Below are 19,894 nucleotides of genomic sequence, written 5' to 3' on the forward strand. Positions count from 1 at the left end.
TCCATGCTATCTCTATGGCCCTTATTTGGATGCTTTGTAAAGAGAAATATTAACTAAGTACTCCTTTGTATCATATTTCAAAGCATGCTATAAATAATATTTTATACTTTATTTGATAGTACTTATTTGTGTATAATTAAACTCTTTTTTCAGAAAGTACTAATTTCTGTTGGCTATTTTTTTAACAGGAAAGTACTAGAAATGTATATTCTTTTGATTTGTTGATATTTTTGATTTACATTAATAAAATATGGAAACAATTATATATAAAATATGCTATTACAATTGTATGCTATTAATAAGTCTTTTGGGCAATAGCAATTCATTATTAGGGAGGTAGACTACAGCTATACACAAATTTTCAGCTGCAAAGTTAGTATTTAACTATAGTATTATTTGTCAAGTATATTTTTTCCTTTATGGTTAAGAATATTTAAGTATAAATATATGTATATTTTTTCTTGCAAAATACAGTTTATAAGAATAATTTGAATCAAAAGATGCATATTTTTATCTATATAAGGTTAAATAGTTGTAACTATTTATTTCTAGAAATTGAAAAGTAAAAACTCTTGCTATCTCTTTATTTTCTTGTAATACAGGTGTAAAACTCAGGACTTCACACAAGTGATTTATTACTAAACCATATCACCTCTCCCTCAAACTTACAACTTACAATTAATTTTTTTGACACACCCTGTAGTGCTCAGAGGTTACTCTTGGCTCTGTGATCAGGAATTATACCTGGTGGGCTCAGGAGACCAGATGAGATGCCGGGCATTGACCCCATTTTAGCTGAATGCAAGGTAAATGCCAGACCCTCTGTGCTATATAGATCTGATCCCCACAACTTAAAATTAATATTGATAGATGTTTATGTAGACAGTGGTTAGCTACCTGCGGCTCGCGAGCCACATGTGGCTCTTTACAGTTTTAATTTGCCTCTTCTGTGTGCCGGGTGGCCGCTCCAGGAGTCAGGACTCTGTTCCTAGCCTCTGTCAGTGCGCGCTCTGTGTGGCACTCAAAATAAATTTCAGTCGTGGTTTTGGCGAGATTTGGCTCAGTTGAAAAAAAAGGTTGCCGATCACTGATAGACTAATTTGGCAATAGCATAAATAGATTTTAGTATTGTTGATTTTAGTATTTAGTACACCCTTTACTTATATTGTTTTTGGGCCACACCAAATCCAGCAATGCTTGGTAGTTAACTGCTTGTGCCTATGCATTCCTGGCAAGCTCAACCATATGAGATGCTAGGTATTGAACCTGGGTTTGCTACATGCAAGACGAACACCCTACCCACTGTACTATAGCTCCAGACTCATATTTTATTTTATTTTATTTTATTTTATTTTATTTTATTTTATTTTATTTTGAGACAACACACTCAGTAGGATTTAATACTGATTCTGTGCTCAGGAATCATTCCTAGTGAGTTCAGGGAACCATAAGAGGTACTAACACAGTCAGCTGCATGCAAGATAAATACTTTCTCTAATATACTATTTCTCCAGTCATCAAGTATTTTTTTCTCCTTTTTATATATAATTTTTATTTTGACCCTATTTGCTTACATATCTTTCACAGTAGTATTTTAGGTATATATTAACATTGAATCAGGGGAATTCCTATCACCAAATTTGTCCTCCCTCCACTCCCATTCCCATACCATCCCTTATTTCCCCCTCTATTTGAGAGGCGGAACTAGATAGTTCAAGTTATGTGGTTTTGTTTGAAGAATAGAAAGGCAATAAAATGGGGTAAAAATCAAATAAGCCGAAAATGGGTGGAGTCCTTGAGCTCTCAACCTCAGTTTGAGAGAGGACAGAAAAAAAAAGGAATTGAAACACCACAACAATACAAAAAGAAATATTAAGTAAAATATCCAGTGAGCACTACATCAATAAAGACAAGCACCACATACTAGTCTCGGTCCTGAAATAAAACCATGCCAGAGCGCAAAAAGAAAGATAACGATAAAATAAAATAAAATAAAATTGGATACATCAACTTCAATATCTATGCCAAAACAAAGAAGTCAAAATAAATAAATAAATAGATAGATAAAAAGGATTATTTTGTGCCTTTTTTTTCCTGCATAGGCACAGTAAATATTGGGGGCATTATAGAGGGAATTCCCTTAGCCTAGGAGATACAGGGTTTCTCCACTCGTGAAGTATACTGTCATGGAATTAACTGTAGACTCCTTGCATGTTCATTTACTCTCTCCTTGGTGCTTTTGTGGTGTGCCATCAAGTATTTTTACTGTTTTATTTAAAAAGTATTACTTAAAGTAGGACTCTTTTTCTGTTTTATTTTAATAATGTCTTTAAAAATAATAAACTTTAAAAATAATAAACTAGGAATTAAAATTTTATATGTTCCAGTAATTGTTTCTTGGCAGGCATTTCAAGGCCAAAAACTCTCCAGAAAAGAAATTTGCTTTTCTATGTTCATTGTAACACTATTCTCAATATTTAAGTTTTGAAACAGGACTCAAGCAATAGCACAGCGTGTAGGGCATTTGCCTTGCTTATGACTGACCTGGGTTTGACCCTCTGAATTCCACCATATGGTCTCCCAAGCCTGGCTGGAGTAATTTCTGAGTGCAGAGCTACGAGTAGCCCCTGAGCATCACAGGGTATGCTCCCAACAAAAGAAAAAAAAAAAGAAAAAGAAAAAAATTGAAACAACCAAATTATCCAAAAACAGTTGACTGAACAGAAAATTATGACACATATACAAAATGGAATACTATTCTGCTACAAAGAAGATGTAATTCGTTGCTACCTGGATTAATCTGGAGAGTATCACGATGTCATTTAATAAATTTTATCTTTCATTTAAAATTTCATATTTTTTGCAAGGGAATTGGGGTCTTGGAAGTGCTCAGGAGTTGTTTATGGCTCTGTACTCAAATATAACTCATAGATGGCTCAGATTGAATGCTTGGGGTCAAAACCATGCAGGTCATGTGTGAGACTGCTAGACAAACACTCTACCTGCTATGCTATTATTCTAGCCCATACTAATATTATTATATACTATCATAAAACTAATCCATATAAAATATGTTTTTACAATAATTGCCTAAATTACATTTTTTCATAACTTAAGTCAACATTCAAGAAAGTACAAAATTTGTTTTCACAGAATTGGGACATACACGAAAGGTAATCTTATCTGTGCATTGTTTTCAAAAGTAATAACTATTTGGTGAAAAAATTTGAAGACAGTCAAAAAAAATAAAGCTACTTGATCCTACCCTAAGGCAAAACATGCAAAGAATTTTGAATAAATCTTAAGCTAAATGTTTAATTCATTTTCTCTTTATTTCATTTTACCATTCTACTTCAGATTAGTAGAAGTTGTCTAAATTTGCCTATGTTTATTTATCTGCGAAATAGAATAACTTCTCACTTATCCTATAGAGCTGTTGTGAGCTCGGTAAAATAATAAAGTGAAACTATTCAGCATTTTTGTTCATTTCATCACTTTATTAGAATTGTGCAGTATCAAATCAGGTAGTCCAATGAGGAGAACTCACTGGACAGAAATTGGAGGGAACATTTGTTAGAAAATGTTATGAGAATGGGGGCCAGAGAGATAGCACAGCGGTAAGGCATTTGCCTTGCATGCAGAAGGACCAGGAGGAACCCCTGAGTGCTGCTGGGTGTGACCCAAAGAAACAAAAAGAGTTCTAAGAAGAAAAATTAAAATATATGTGTATGTTTTATTGGTAATAGTTGATTATAATTTAAAGTATAATTTTCTTTTTAAGTTAGTTTTATTTAGCATCTTATTTCATTAGAGTATATATGGGCTAAGATTTTAATTTGGCTTAATCAGATTGTCAGACTCTTATCAGTCAAATTTTTTGGCTTCATTTAACATCATTAAACAATTTAAAGTACATGAAATACTTTAACATTTTGTTCATACTATGAGCTGCTGAACATTATTTGCAATTATTCAATGCTTAGATTGAAATAGATAAAATTTTATTTCTTCCCTGCCTTGACAAAGAAAACCAAGTTAATGTATTTGTACTACAAGTAGTTAACCAACTCTACCTCTTATTAGGCCTTTCATTTTATATTTTGTGGGTTATTTTTAAATTTAATGTACCATTATCTTTAATCTAAAATTTGTAGTATTTACCCTAAATTAATTATGTCAAATTGATCTTATTTTAGGAAGACTTATTAATTTCTTTAAATACAAAATACTCCCTAAAATACTAATTTTTATTTTTTAAATAACTAGTTTATTTTTAAAAATAACTAGTATTTTAATTTAATATGTTCATTATAAAATAAAATAATACAATAAAATACAATACAATAAAATACAATATATACAATACAATAAAATATTAATAAAAATGTACAACAAATAAATATTAATATTTTAACACACAGTAAAATGTTCATTATAGAAACAGTAGCATTTATAACTTTTGATAGAAGAATTTATCTATTTACAAAAAAGCAGGTTTGTGTATATTTGCATAAGCATATTTTAAGAAAAGAAATACTAATAAACATATACTGTTGAAAATTTAATGATAAAATTATTTCTAGAGCAGATTAAATTTCGTTTGAATTTTTGTTGTTGATTTTGTTTTTGGGTCATACCCGGCGGAGCTCAGGGGTTACTCCTGGTTCTGAGCTCAGAAATCGCCTCTGGCAGGCACGGGGGAACATATGGGATAGGGGGATTAGAACCACTGTCTGTCTTAGTTCTGCTCATGTAAGGCAAACGCTCTACCGCTGTGGCTGTGCTATCTCTCTGGCCCCTCAGATTTGAATTTTATACTCAATTCTGAGTTATTCCTCCTGCAACTGTTTTGAAGGAGCAAAACAAGAGAAAAGAGGCTATTATAAAATCTTGGTACACTCAGGAAATTATAATTTAATGAGATCAAATTTAGCAAACTGCTCTATTAATATAATTTCTTTTATTTTTTTAGTTTTAGTTAACTGCTTGAAAAAGAACATTGTTTTCATCATGAATGCTGATCAAGATGAGAGACCGAAGTCCAGAAGCCATGATTTTCACATTTTCCATGCCTTGATAATTCTAAGTTTTACTATGCTGTTTCTTCCAGTCAGTGGAAATTCTAAGCAAAATATTCCACGACTCAAGTTAACTTATAAAGGTAATATACAATTGCTTATATGAATTATTTTTGTTATTCTGTCTTTTCTATAGAAATGATTATTGACAATAGTGAAATATTTATAGTATGTTCATTCTTAACAAAATTATAAAATTAAGGTAAAATGTTAGGGTTTTGTAACAAAAGTGTGCTAAGTATTTTAAGCCAATTATTTAAAATGACCAATTGCTAATTAGTGTAGTATAAAGATTTTTGGCTGCAAGTTTTATTTATATACTGATTTTTATTTAAATAGTTTTTGGTCCACATTGAGTGTGCTCAAAACTTATTTTTGCAGACGGCCTTCTGTACAACATTTTATGGCCCTGCCCTAGAGGAATCTTTTATTGTTTTGTTTTGTTTTAGTTGTTTGGGTCACACTCCCAATGTTCAAGGCTTACTACTGACTTTGCACTGAAGGATCACCCTGACTTTGCAGGTAAATTGAGTTTGAGACCCTGGGTTTAAGGCCTCTATGTAGTGCTGGGCAATGAACACAGGTTTGCTGAATTCAAGGCAAGAGCCTTATTTGCTGCACTTTCTCTCCTGCTCAAGCAACTTGTATGTAATTTCACTCAGGTTAGGTACAAGGTACAATCATTACTAAAAACAGAACAATAGTAGTGAATTAGATGCTTTTAAAGGTGCTTAAAATTTGACACATGAAGAAATCTTTAAGTCTAATGTATATTTAATAGAAACAGGCAATGTTAAAGTTTTAAAAAATATGGAGATGAAGTATAATAAGTATTAAACTAATTGTTTGAAAATATTTGTTAGTATCAAATAAATTTTATAAACTATAATTTAATCATTGCATATGTTTCATAGTTTATTACCAGATTTGTTTTCTGCAATCATAAAATATCTGAAAAACAGTATATAAATCAAATATTTAAAGCCAAACAATAAAAGTAAAGAAATGTTTAAAGTAAGTGGCCTGAAGGAAAAACAAAAAGGAAATTGTCTATTCTTTGTGAAAAACATACGTGTTCACATTGGTCAGTATAACTATGCATAATAAACGGATACATGAAAAAACTCTAGATGTTTAGTAATCCAAATTAGTGAAGACATATATTTATTGTTTTTCTTCAGATGAATCATATAATTTAATATACCCCACCATCCTTTGAATGGTTAACCTATTTCCTTTCTATGTGAAAAAATTAACATACTAAAGTATTGGGCTATTTTTTAATATCTTATCTCAGTTACTGACTCAAACCCCCTTTTCACAGAATTGATGCCTACTTTGTATTCTTCAACTCTTAGAATAAATAATTTTTTCCTGAGAATCATACTTATCAGAATGAAGTTTAATAGAAGTGAAATTTACAGAAGACTCATTCATATTTTACTACTTATATAATTTTTCAATTGAAATGATTAATATTACTGAAGGCTCTATTATCTATTTTAGATCACTGAGGCCAAAATAGATTCATAGACTTATAGAAACTTATGCCCTTGATCAATTTATGAAAAAAATATATACTTGCATAATGTTATAATGTGTTGAAAATAAAGATGTTATCTAAGAATGATTACAGAATATTAACACCAATGTGTCAAGTTATTGTTTGAAAAGAAATTATTTTCCCCAATTGAAAAATATAAATTCTAGATATTTGTTGCTAATTACTTTATTCTTATTTTATTGTTATTTTTGTGGTATGATGTTATCAACTTGGAATAGAGTGATAGTTAAATATCTTTATTTACTTTTACCTAAGTAATATTGATTGCATTAAAAGCTACTCATTTGATATCTCATATTTACTATACTTTACAAATATATATGTATTTTAGGTCTTAATCTACAAAAATTATGTCAATGTAATGTTAATGGCTGGTAAGTAGTAGCAAATACTAAATAAAAGATAGCAATTTTTAATATCCCAACCCAATATCACACATTCTTTTGCTTTCCCTGTAGATTCTTTTAAGAAAATCATTTACAGATTCTATGCTAATAAATATGATTATTTTACTCTATGCAACATTCATATTTCCACTTTAAAGAATATATATTTTATCATATTTTGTAAATTATTCTTGTCCCAGCAATTTTCTACATACATCTCCTATACCATATGTGATGATTTAGAAGGAAAGTGGTTCAAATACTAATGTGCTGATTTTAAAGGACAGCCTATTTTGGACTACTCAAGATATGCACAGCAATAGAAATGTTTGACATAAAATTTGGGGTTGAAGAAAGGTAGGGTGTGTACCTTGCATATAGCTGATCCAGATGCTATCCCTAGCATCCCATATGGTCCTATGTGTCCACAAGGAGTGATTCCTGAGTGTAAAGTCATTAATTGTTGACCCTAAACAAAACAAAACAAAATACTAATTTGTGATAGCAAATTAGTGATAATGAGGACAAATTGCATGTATAGCACTCATTCTTGCTTCTTAAATAATACTCTTCTATGCTATTTTACTTCTATTTTGATTTTGAACATTGAATTGTGATCACCTAAGACCACCCTTTTCTAGTTTTATTAAATAGAATTTTAAAATTTTATTTTAGTTATAATTATCTACAATACTATGTATGGTAGGTAGTGTTTCATGATTCTAGTACTGCACCCTCCACCAGACTAATTTCTTCTAACATTTTCCCAGTGCTCATTTTATTTTTGTTTATTTGGGCCATTCCTGGTAGTGCTTATATCTTGGCTCTGCATTAAGGATTCATTACTGCTGGTACACGGGGGACCAGATAGGATACTGAGGAATCAAACCCATATGAGCTGAATACAAGTGAGTTTCTGATCTAGTATACTATTTTTCCAGTTCCATCATCTTTATCTTTATTTTTATTTTTTATCTTTTTTTTTCTTATAGAAGAATAATATTCCCTTGCATAGATAGATCATAATTTGTTTATCAAGTCATCTGTTCTTGGACACTTGGGTGAATTTTAGAATTTTGCTATTGTGGATAGTGTTGCAATGATAATAGAAGTAAAAATGTTTGGGCTGATTCTTACTTGAGGTAAGTGTCAAGTGGTGGAATTTCTGAATTATGTGGAAATGACTGAGCATTTTGAAAGCATCCATATTGTTTTCTAGAATAATTTACAATAAATCATCAACTAGCCCCTCATTCTTGACAACACTGATTATTTTGTTCCTTATGATATGAGCCAGTCTCAATGGTGAGAGATATTTTATTATTCTATTTATTTTATTTTATTTTATTTTGGTTTTTGGTTTTTGGATCAAACCCGGCAGTGCTCAGGAGCTCCTCCTGGCTCTATGCTCAGAAATCGCTCCTGGCAGGCTCGGGGGACCATATAGGATGCTGGGATTCAGAACCATCATCCTTCTGCATGCTCTACCTCCATGCTATCTCTTTGGCCCTTATCATCTTTATTTTTATTTTCCTAATATAAATGATATAGAGCATTTTCTCAAAGACATTTTGGTTATATGTATGTCTTCTTTGAGGAAGGTTCTGTTTATTTTATCCTCATTTTTGAGATAATATAAAAATCAGTAATGCCAGGATATGAAGTTTAAAAAATAACTAAAATAAAATTAATTTTGCTTCAAATATCATATTTTATGGGCACACAATTAACAGTTTTTTTTGCCTTTCATAATTCATTCTGCCTTAGGTACTGACTAGAGACATCAAAAAGTAGATTTGGCATCTTGAATAGTTGAATGATTATTTTGAGGGATTTCTAAGAAATCAACTGAAATATAATAATCATGTTATCTACTTAGTACTCTTAGTATATCTAAAGAAATATTTTTGAAATTCTCAACACACAAAAACTTGATTGGTTCTATTTTTATATAAAAACATTTGCCTTCACTTGCATATTTTGAATAATTTTATATTTATGCATATTCAATCTGTTTTTGAGAAACAAGTAGGGAATATTGAATAATTATGGTCAACTTCCCTAAGACAGGGGCATATATACTTTAAATTTGAATTCAGCTCTTAATTCATTTTGTAATAGTTTGATATGTCTCAGTATAGAGAAATAACATCTTAAATTTTTCAGATAGAAAACAAGATATAGAACAAATATACAAATATATACTGTTTCAAGTATGGGCCATGCTATGAAGAATATAGGCAAGAGACACTAGGGTGGAATTAATAACTTAGATTTTTATCATGTTAACTTTTATGGCACTCTAGAAACCATGATATCTACACTTATTTTATAGTTTAGAACATGATGCTCAGAGCTCAAGGGCCTTGTGCCAAAGTAAGAAGCTATTATGTGGCTAAACTATGTTGTCTCTCTCTGCCTCTTATGGTCATGGTTTGACACTTTATCTCCCTGGTGGAAACTTGACATATTCAGAATAGTAATATCAAGATTTCAAAACAGTACAAGATTTCATCATTTTTTTTTGACATCGTGCTTATTTCAGTCTCTAATGATAGTGTTATTCTTTTTGTTTGTTTTTTGGTTTGAGGGCCACACCCGGTGACGCTGAGGGGTTACTCCTGGCCATGAGCTCAGAAATAGCTCCTGGCTTGGGGGACTGTATGGGACATCGGGGGATCCAACCGTGATCCTTCTTAGGGTTAGCACGTACAAGGCAAATGACCTACTGCTTGTGCCACCGCTCCGGTCCCAAGTATTATACTTTTAGTTCGTTAAAACAGAGTCCTTCAGCCAGTGGTCCTCAGTCTATAATGGTCTGGAAGTTTAGAAAGATTGAAAAGCACTCTCTAGCATCTTGGTTCTTACTGTTGGATCTATGACTGGCATAAGGACAGGTGCCAGTCTACATTGTAAGAAAGTTGAAGCACGCTGCTCTATATTCTCTTCATATAAAAGAAATTTTTGAAGTTATGTTTAAAATTTCTATTTGCTGTTACAAAGTTAAACGTTAATTTATTTGATTGTTTCTTGGAATTTTCTGAAAATTGGAAGTCTCTATTATACAATTTATAAATTTCCACTTTTATCTGTAAAATATTTTCTGTCTAGAAAAGATTCATGGTTATTTGACCCAGCTAAGTTTTTGAAACTGATTCTTTTGCTATGTCAACTAAAATAAATATCATTGCTTCACAAAAGAATAAGTTATTTATTTTCAGTTCAAATGGATGAAAAAGTTAACCCAGAATTGGTTTAATTGTTGTCCTTTCCATCCCCACCCACAACTATTGGGCAGGTTTCAAAGTGTTTGGAGTTGAAAAAAGCAGACTTTTCTCAAAACAGGGAAAATACATGAATCTCCAGGTTTCTTTTTAAGTATTTTGTGCTCATGTATTAGTTTTTCTAATTTACTGAAGTTGAAGAAGAAAATGCATATTTTGAATTTGTGAGATCAGTCAATATTTCTGTGGCAGAAATCATTCTAGATTTGAGGAAATATAACTAAGAAATAATCACTCAATATTAGACTTTAGTTTAGATGAACATTTGGCTCTTGTCTTTATAATTACTATGGCCAGTCTGGTCTCTTCAATTAGTGCCAGTAAATAATTGGAATTTAAATTGACTGAGGTACAGAACTTTCCACAGATGAAAATGTAAGGATGTCTTTCCTTTATTCCAATTTAGAAGTTTCTCAAACTCATCTCACCTTCCTTGTACCCAATTTTGTTCAATTTGGTTTACTACTTCAATTCCATAAAAAACAGTATTAAAGAAAGTTATAATGTTTGGGCATTAACTCCTATTATTGGTTTGCATATATTTGGATATATATATATATATTCTGAACCACATTGTTTTTATTCATAGCTGGATAAGCCTAACATTCACATGCTTTAATTTATTTAATTTTGTGAGGTTATAAAAGTGTTTTGGTCCCAGTAAAGAAAATAATATTTGACATAATAAGCATTTAATAGATGCTGTCATTGGTTTGTATAACTATTATAGTATTCTCCTATCTTAATGATTGTTTCAAGGCCAAGTGTTTCCTATGCAATTAAGTCAAAATTATATTCATCCCTACTGAGAGTTCACATATATTAAAATTGCTTCTGTTTATTCTCAAAGTACTTTCTATGAAAGTAGTTTCTCAGAGTCCAGTACTATCTACAAATTCAAAATACTTTTTGAGACAATTTTAATGTTTTTAGCTTTGTGTTCTATTAAGTTTTTGTATTTAAAATTTTATTGCTGGCTTTGATAAAAGATATGACTTTGGATATTTAGTAGTCCTTGAGTGTGCTTAAAATCATTCATACAGATAGGAATTCAAATTACAGGATGCAAGATAAACTGGAATATTTTTTGCCAAGATAATGGGAGTAAAGTGGTTATATTCATAGTACATTGGGTAGGCACTTGTCTTGTAATCAGCTGACAAATTAATAACCAGCACCCAAAATGTTCCTCAAAGTCCATTCAGTAAGTTATTCCTCCACACAGAAAATAGAAAGCACTGAGTACTGCTGAATTTCACACAAAAAATAATGGTTTGAAAGTTATTATATGGGTAGATTATAGTTCTAAAAAGGGAAGGGCCAATAAGGTATTTGCTTCCAGGTGGCTGAGCCTGGTTGTATCCCAGGGATTCCATACGATATCCAAGCATGGCCAGGAGTTATTCCTGGATACAGATCTGAAATTAACCCCTGCACACTGACAGAAATGGACCAAAGACAAACAAAAATAGTCAGGGCAAGTCATATAATATAAGGTAAAACAATTTTTAAACTAAAAAAATAAACATAATTATATACTTGATTAAAGGAACTGACATATAAAGTTAACTTATTGATTTGTATCTATAGGAACTTCAAATTATATAAACAATAAATATACTGAAGAAATACATTGACATGTGCACATTAGTAACAGGACATGTTAGCACTTTGTTAGAGAGATCAACCAGACAGTAAATCAATAATAAAAAATTTTATAAAATGATGAGCTGGAGGATTGGACTTAATAGGCACTTATAGAGCTTTCCACTTCAAGAGTTGAATACATGCTCTTTTCTAGTGCACATGAAACATTCTCTGTGACTATAACATAAAACAAGCCTCAATAAAGTTATTAAAAATGAACTCACATTTCAGGACACAATGTAATAAAAGTAAAAAAATACAATAACAAACTTGGGAAAAGCAAAACATTGGTGAAGTAAATGATATTCTATTGAATAAATATTGAATCAGTGAAGAAAATAAAACAACTTCTAAACTCAATTAAGACTAAAACACAACCCACCAGAAACATGGTGGAAAGCAAAAACAGTGATATGAGGATAATTAATAGAAGTACTGGCTTAAATCAGAAAAAGAAAAGGCCTCAAATTCGTTATCTAATTTCATCACTTAAAGAGCTAGAAATAAAAACAATAAATGAATCCCAAATTCAATAGAGAGAATGAGATAGAAAATTTGAAGCAGAAATAAATGTGATAGATATCAAAACGATAAGACATAAGATTTGTAAAATCAAGAATTGGTTTAAAGAACAAAAATATTGGGTTAGGTCATATGTCTCTAGTAGTAGAACGTAGGCCTAATGTAAGATCCTGAGTTTTTTCCCCATTCCATATAACCTCCCAACACTACCACCAGCACCCTCTTAGACCCAACATTCTATGTGTGGACTATGTGACCTCTGAGTACTGCTAGATTAGCATCATACTTCTTTGGACAGAGTCATAGGTATTTTTCCCAATCTACAATGGAATGACTGAGTGTTATCATTGTTAACAAATTTAGAAATGAAAGATTGACAAACCCTTAAAATACTAAAAAAAAAGAAGCAAGAAGGAATGTCCAACAAAATAAAAAATGGGTGGGAGAGAAATTTTAACAGATGTCATAAAAACAAAATATAAGAAATAACTATTAAGGGTTTTATTCCCCACTAAATTATAGAACAAACTGATTAATTTTTAGAATCACATACATATTATCAATATTCAATGAAGAAAAATAGAAAACCTAACTATGTCAATTATAACCAGGAAATTGAAACAGTAATCAATGTATTCAGTTTGATAGCGTGATACAGTTTTGTAGTAACTATGCAACAAATTCTAGATTAAATTTATTTTTTATTTTATGTTATACAGTCAATCAGAAGAAAATAATCCCACCATGTTAAACTAGGAAAATGTTCAGTATTCAAAGGAATACTTTTATTGTGTTATTTGCTCAAACTCAGTTTCTACTAATCAATTGACAAATTAAAAGAAAAATTTACTGTTTATATATAAAGATTAAAAAATAAACCATGAAAGTAAAACAATAATCCAGGTAATAGAGGGAAATAATTAACATTTTGATTCTAGTCTCTTCCTTTTTAGTAAATGGCTATTGTATTCCAATTTAATAGTTAAAATTGATTTCATCCTTTATATGAGTCACTCTTCGGAATCTGTGATCCATAAAGGTTCAGAAAATGGTGGAAATTACCCATTCCTATAGCTAACACATGACGTAATATTTCTACTCAAATAGTATAGAAAAGGCATTGCTGAAATAAGATTCAGAAAATTCATTATCTTCTTATTAGGGCAAATGAAAGCTGTAGCAAAATATTTGTTGTCCATAAATATGGATTAGATTTTAGAAGATTTTGTTTACTATAATAAAATCTATTCAACTATACTTTTACTAAATAAATAACTTAAGCTACATTATATGTAATTGCTTACTATTCTATAAATTATTGAAAACAAAATTATTATAGACAGCTGCTTCTTTTATGATTTCACTTACCTAAACTTGGCTCTAATTCCTTAGATACTATTGATGGCACTTTTACAACAGCATTATTTAAATACATGTATGAAAATATAAATTTAAAAATACTTAAAAATGAGTGTCATTTTTTTTATCAGAAAACTTCACAAGTGCCTCTTTAGTTCTTAAAAGTCTAAAAAATAAATTGTGCACTTTTAGGAGTCCATTAAACAGGCTATTTTAAGCGTATTAATTTAAATTTGGAATTAATTATAACTAAAATACTTCAGAGGTGTAAGAAAAAGCACTTATAAAGACGTATTTTCACTAAATTCCCAGTGAGCCATATCAAGTCTAGGAAATAAGATATTTAAATAATCTCAATGGAATTGTGAAGTTGAAGAAGAAATAGAAATTAATTTTTCTGTAAGTATATTCTGTTAAACATAAGTACAAAAATTGTTTTAACAATTAATAATGTATTTAAAATATAAAATAAAAATCTACAGGTGATGTCACTTAGAAGACCTAGATACATTTTCATTCTTTCTCTGCCATGTACCATTGATATGATTATTTGTTCTTATGGCCTATACATCTTATCTGGGAATTATTAATCATCCTTATGCTTCTACTCAGGAGCAAAATTAATGGTTATAGGGGTAAACTAGGGTAGTGTTGCAAATAAGGTGCTTTCTTTGCTGACCCAGGTTTAGTCCTGATAGGATCCTCTCAAGCTTCTCAGAAGAGAACCTTGAGCACTAAGCCCCTGTAAGCCCTGAGAACTTTGAATGTACAGCCCAAGAAAAGATTATAGGGGAGAGCTGTTTGAATGTAATAAAGCTCAAAACATGTGTGATAATCTTTCAAGAAACATATAGTATGTTATTATTGTATTAATTACTCTGTAAGAAAAGTGAGAATATTTAAAAATATAATTCTTCTAAACTATCATGAATATAATTTCTGCTGTGTGAGACAATAAGAAATTTACTTGAATATTAATAAATCATGACTTGTCATCTTTGCACATCCTCATAAAGTATTGCATATTAAATGAAATCGCATTACCTTTTTTTTTTTGGTCAAGCTTTATCACTCGATAAAGCTCTCCAAAAATTAGTGGAGTTCCACAACACTTAGCATCGCATTATCTTTCTTAGAAAGAAATGGAAGGGAAAATTTTTATAATATTGTTATATGGAAAAGTGAGAGAATCATTGATATGTTAAAATATATAGTTATTAGTAATGAATTTAATATTGTATAAACATAATTTAATAATGCACAATTAAACACATACTATTATTAAATATTACTTTAGTACAAGTATAAACATTTTAATCAGAAACTAATTAGATCATATATTAAGTGAATTAGAATAAAGTAGGTTTTACATAAATAATAATGTAAAATTATAAAAGAAAACCACATTGGCATTTTGTATAAATTTAAACATACCATCATTTATGAAAGTGAAATATAACGTGGGGAATTTTTTTAGCTTTTGGAAGCAAAGAGGTTACAATATTGAACTGCCTTTTGGATCCAACTATAGTTCAGTGTCATTAGCACAAATGGAGTCTAGGAACTTGTTAAAAATGAAATGTCTCAGGCCCCTTTTCAGACTTCTAAATTAGAATCAATATTTTAAAAAGAGTCCCAAGTGATCTGAATGCATGAGTTTAGCTCTGAGTGTTTTGTTTCAAACAAGCATCCCTTTCTCTACTCTTAAGCAATAGCTATACAAATCATTTCTAATTGCAAAACATTAGAGCCACAATTGTGTCTCCAAATGGCACATTAACTTCTCTAAATTATGAATAAGGTTATAATGAATCTTGAATTATATGGAAGGCAGACAAACCAATGTAAATCAAAAAATTACTTGTTTAAAAAATCATTAAATAAATATTTGATAGGCTTATGTGCAAGTACTATTGATTTTTGTGAACTCTTATCTGAAAGAACTTGAAGGGCAACTTTTTAAGGGCAAATAAATGATAAAAATATTAATAGGGATAAAGTAAACAAAACCAACTTTAACTATTGAATAAAATAATTTATTGAGTGCAGTGTATATTCTTATCAGGAAATAATGGTCATTAACTTCTAACTTAGTGGTGATTTGGGAATAAAATTAGAATAGGGACTATTATGTGGTAGTGATTAATGAAAAATAGCTAAAGAGATCTGTGCTTTTTGTTTTGTGTGTGTGTGTGCGTGTGTGTGTGTGCATGTGTGTGTGTTTGTGTATGTGTGTGTATGTGTTTTTACAGTGCCCAGATCCTACTTCCAGTGCATTACCTGTGGGTCATGTTATGCTAGAGATAGAACCTAGGCCTCCTGCATGCTAAACACATACTCTAGTCCTCTCTTTGTCCTTAGAGCAAAGTTTCTATAATCCTTGCCAAATACTTTTAAATAATATTAATTTGAATCTTTGGCAATAGGAATTAATATTTAAAAAGGAAAATAGGGCCCGGAGAGATAGCACAGCGGTGTTTGCCTTGCAAGCAGCCGATCCAGGACCAAAGGTGGTTGGTTCGAATCCCGGTGTCCCATATGGTCCCCCGTGCCTGCCAGGAGCTATTTCTGAGCAGACAGCCAGGAGTAACCTCTGAGCACCGCCGGGTGTGGCCCAAAAACCAAAATAAATAAATAAATAAATAAATAAATAAATAAATAAATAAAATGGAAAATAGAAAAAAATTTATTCTACATTTTAAAAATAGCTAGTGATTGGTTTGAAATATATTTAGGGTTACCATTTATTTAAATAAAAGGAAAGGGAAATAAAATGCTAAAAAATAAAATCAATTTTGCTGATTTGATTTAAAAACTGGATCAATTTTTGAATTTGCAAATTGAGGCCTTTAGACGATTCACATGTAAAGTTGCAAAACTTCAAATCTCAGTTACCCTTTCTAGGAAACTTTTTATATGTTCTCATCAAAATAAGACTGAAGTTAAAAAGAATATAGGCTATTCATGAAGATGGGAATCATCAAAGAAAAGAGATGGAAGGAAGTTAAAGAAAACTGTTACTGATGGCCAGGAGAAAATCAGTTCAAAGTATAGGAAGTGGAAGAAAGACCTGTGTAAAAATGTCTCCAGACAAATAAACAGAGATACTTTCATTTAGAATTTGTATAAAGTGTTTTTCAGAAAATATCAATATTTTTATAATCTTCAAGAATACTACTGGCATTCTTAGCCAATATTAAATGTCATATTTAGGAAATAATTAGTAAAACTTTCTTTTAGAAAGAATATAGAGAATCTATATTTTAAGTGAGAAAACATACTTTTACAGTAATAGAAGTAAAATCACTTAATAAAAGTTTAATAAAATGGACATATTATATTATTAGAAGCTCATTTTGGGGGTGATACAACCGGTGACTCTCTGGGCTTTACTTCTTGTTATGCATTCAGAAATCACTCCTAGGTTAGTGCGTGCAAGGCAGATGCCCTACTGCTGTGCCACTGTTCCAGCCTCAGAAGCTCATTTTAAGGGATAGAGTTGGCATAACAAAATAATATTTTCAACTCTGTAAATAACAAAAATATCTAAATATCTGAAAAAAAAAGATGTTTATAAAGTAATGGTATAAGTTCTGTCTATAAATATGAAAAATAATAGGCAAAATACATAACATAATATGAATACAAAATACAAAATAACATAATACATATGTTAATATTAAGGCTATATTTGGGATGTTCAAGATTGAAAACAAAAATGATGATTGTACATGTACATTTTATCATGATTTTGTGTGTTTATTTACATAATAATATAATAAAATATATCCAAACCAAAGTCAACAACAATGCAATCAAGAGACCCAAACTCTAACAATCTAAACTATAAATGGGCCTGTTTTACTGCAGGGTGGGTGGGAGCAAATGTGGATGTATGGGTTTAATTCTGTGAATATGGTGGAGAGAGGTTGACACTGGTGGTAGGAGTGGCCCTGATTTCATTGTATGTCTGAAATCCAGCTATGAAAGACTTTGTAAATCACTACGGTTTCAATAAGATTATATTTTAAAAAATTAATTAATATTGTTTTGACATACTTAATGTATTCTCATAGCTGTTTTCTCTATCCACTAATTTAAGACCATTTTAGCTGAATAAGTTATTTTTGTTATGTTTATCTTTCTATTTAAAATCAATAGTTGATGGTGGACAAAGGAATGATCATTTTGAACCTTATAAAAAATAAAATCTACATATTGCTTGAAAACAAATCTACATGTATGTATAGTAAGGTTATTTGATATTAAATATTCCTTTAAGTTAGAAAATACAAAATATTTTAAAAAGAATAAAAAAATTATCGAAGTAGAATTAATATGCCCCAAATTATTTTTTCTGAGGAATTTTCTTTGTTTTGACATTTATGGAAATAAGTAGGTAAAATACCTACCTTTTAATATATCAATGGAAAATATCAGCAAAATTTTTGGTTTAAAATGACACATAGTTAAGCTTAAAATAAAAAAATGTATATAATCTGACGTTATGGCCCTTACATGTAATAGATTATATAAAGCATTTAGTATGAACTCTAGCCAAATATGGTTACTTTTTTTTCTTAAAAGCTTGGCTGAAGATGAATATGTGACAGTGTAAAATTGCTACAGTCCTATTCAACATCCTGTCTTGGCAAGAGTATAATTCTGATGATATAATAGTGTTGTTTCAAATTTTTAATTCCATATGTCATTTTGTCTAATTTATTTTTAACTCTAAGTAATGCTCTGTTCAATACCTAATGAACAAAATCTTATACAATGTTCTCTTGCAGAAGAGCAAGTTGTTACTTGATTTTTTTAATTTTAGATCTTTATTTACAGGAAGGTTAACAGACAGGGTTGGTCTTCCCAACAAAGAAAGTTAATTCAAAATAACATTAATCTCTAATTCTAGTGATGTCTTTTTATTGGTAATAGATTTATAATCTTTTAAACATTGTATTTGGGAGCTGAAGTGATAGTACCAGAGTTAGGATACCAAGGTTAGCCTGTTCTGATTTGAGATATGGAACCACATGGTTCTCAAAAGAGCCACCAAGAACCACCAGGAAATACTGAGCAGAAATAGTCCTGCAGTACCAGAGTTTTTACTATGAAAGTCCTGAAGCACTTCCAGGGAGCTGCGTGTAGTCCATGTATTTGCAGGAACTGGGGATTTCCACATCCTTGGTCACAGACAGCCAAAATTGCTAAAAGAAGACCCTGAGACTGCTGAATACTAATTGTTAGCTACTCTTTCACATAATTAATGTAGCTTATTCAGTTAAGTATGGAGAATAAATACATGAATAGAGAATAATAGGTATTTATGATATGTGGAGGTGAGCTGTTTTGTTAACCAGAATTTTCATAAAGTCTCATGCCTCCACAACCAAAGTATAAATTGAAACAATTAAAGATAAATCAATTATTTCAAAGTTTAAAATTGCCAAAAAAAATCCATGCTTTGCCTTGGATTAAAGGTTGAAGAAACAAACACAAACAAACACAAGTTCATGGAGAACAAAGTCTTAAAAGACTACAATAACATTAGGGATTACTTTTGATAGTAGAATTAATTTTTTCCTACTTACTGAATTCATGGCCCATTAAGAATAGGCTTATTTTGAAGAGCATTAACACTTATGATGCATCCTGAAATTGCACAATTATGGAAAAAAGAAATTTCATAGAACAAATTTTTGAGCTAAAGGCATATGAAAGCCCTGAAAATTGGAAGATCAAGTAGAAAAAAATTATAGGTTGGCTGCATGCAAGCAACTATCCACTGTACTATTTCTCCAGGCTCTACATGATTTTGTAAAATTTAAATATAAAACATTTCTTTACAAAATTATGGGAATAAAATAAAATAAATACAAATTAGAATTAAAGCAATTTTTGTTTGTTTTTATGTTTGGGCCACACTCGTAATACTCAGGTATTATAGCCCTACATTTTGTATTATCTCCCAGGCCCTAATTGTTTTTATTTTTTTTATAATTTCTTTAAGCACTGTGGTTAAAAATTTTTACTGGATATTATTACTGTATT

General features: G+C 30.5%; 1 protein-coding gene across 1 annotated transcript in view; it reads left to right on the forward strand.

The window, feature by feature from the left end:
* The first annotated feature begins 4,986 nt into the window (after positions 1–4,986).
* SEMA3D (semaphorin 3D) overlaps positions 4,987–19,894 on the forward strand; it is a 116,361-nt gene continuing 101,453 nt past the window's right edge. Inside the window, exon 1 of the mRNA XM_049772797.1 lies at positions 4,987–5,161. Coding sequence (XP_049628754.1) covers positions 5,011–5,161 — 151 coding nt within the window. The 5' untranslated portion in view covers positions 4,987–5,010. The remainder of the gene's footprint in view (positions 5,162–19,894) is intronic.

Source organism: Suncus etruscus, chromosome 1 (genome assembly GCF_024139225.1).
Source record: "Suncus etruscus isolate mSunEtr1 chromosome 1, mSunEtr1.pri.cur, whole genome shotgun sequence".
NCBI lineage: Eukaryota > Metazoa > Chordata > Mammalia > Eulipotyphla > Soricidae > Suncus > Suncus etruscus.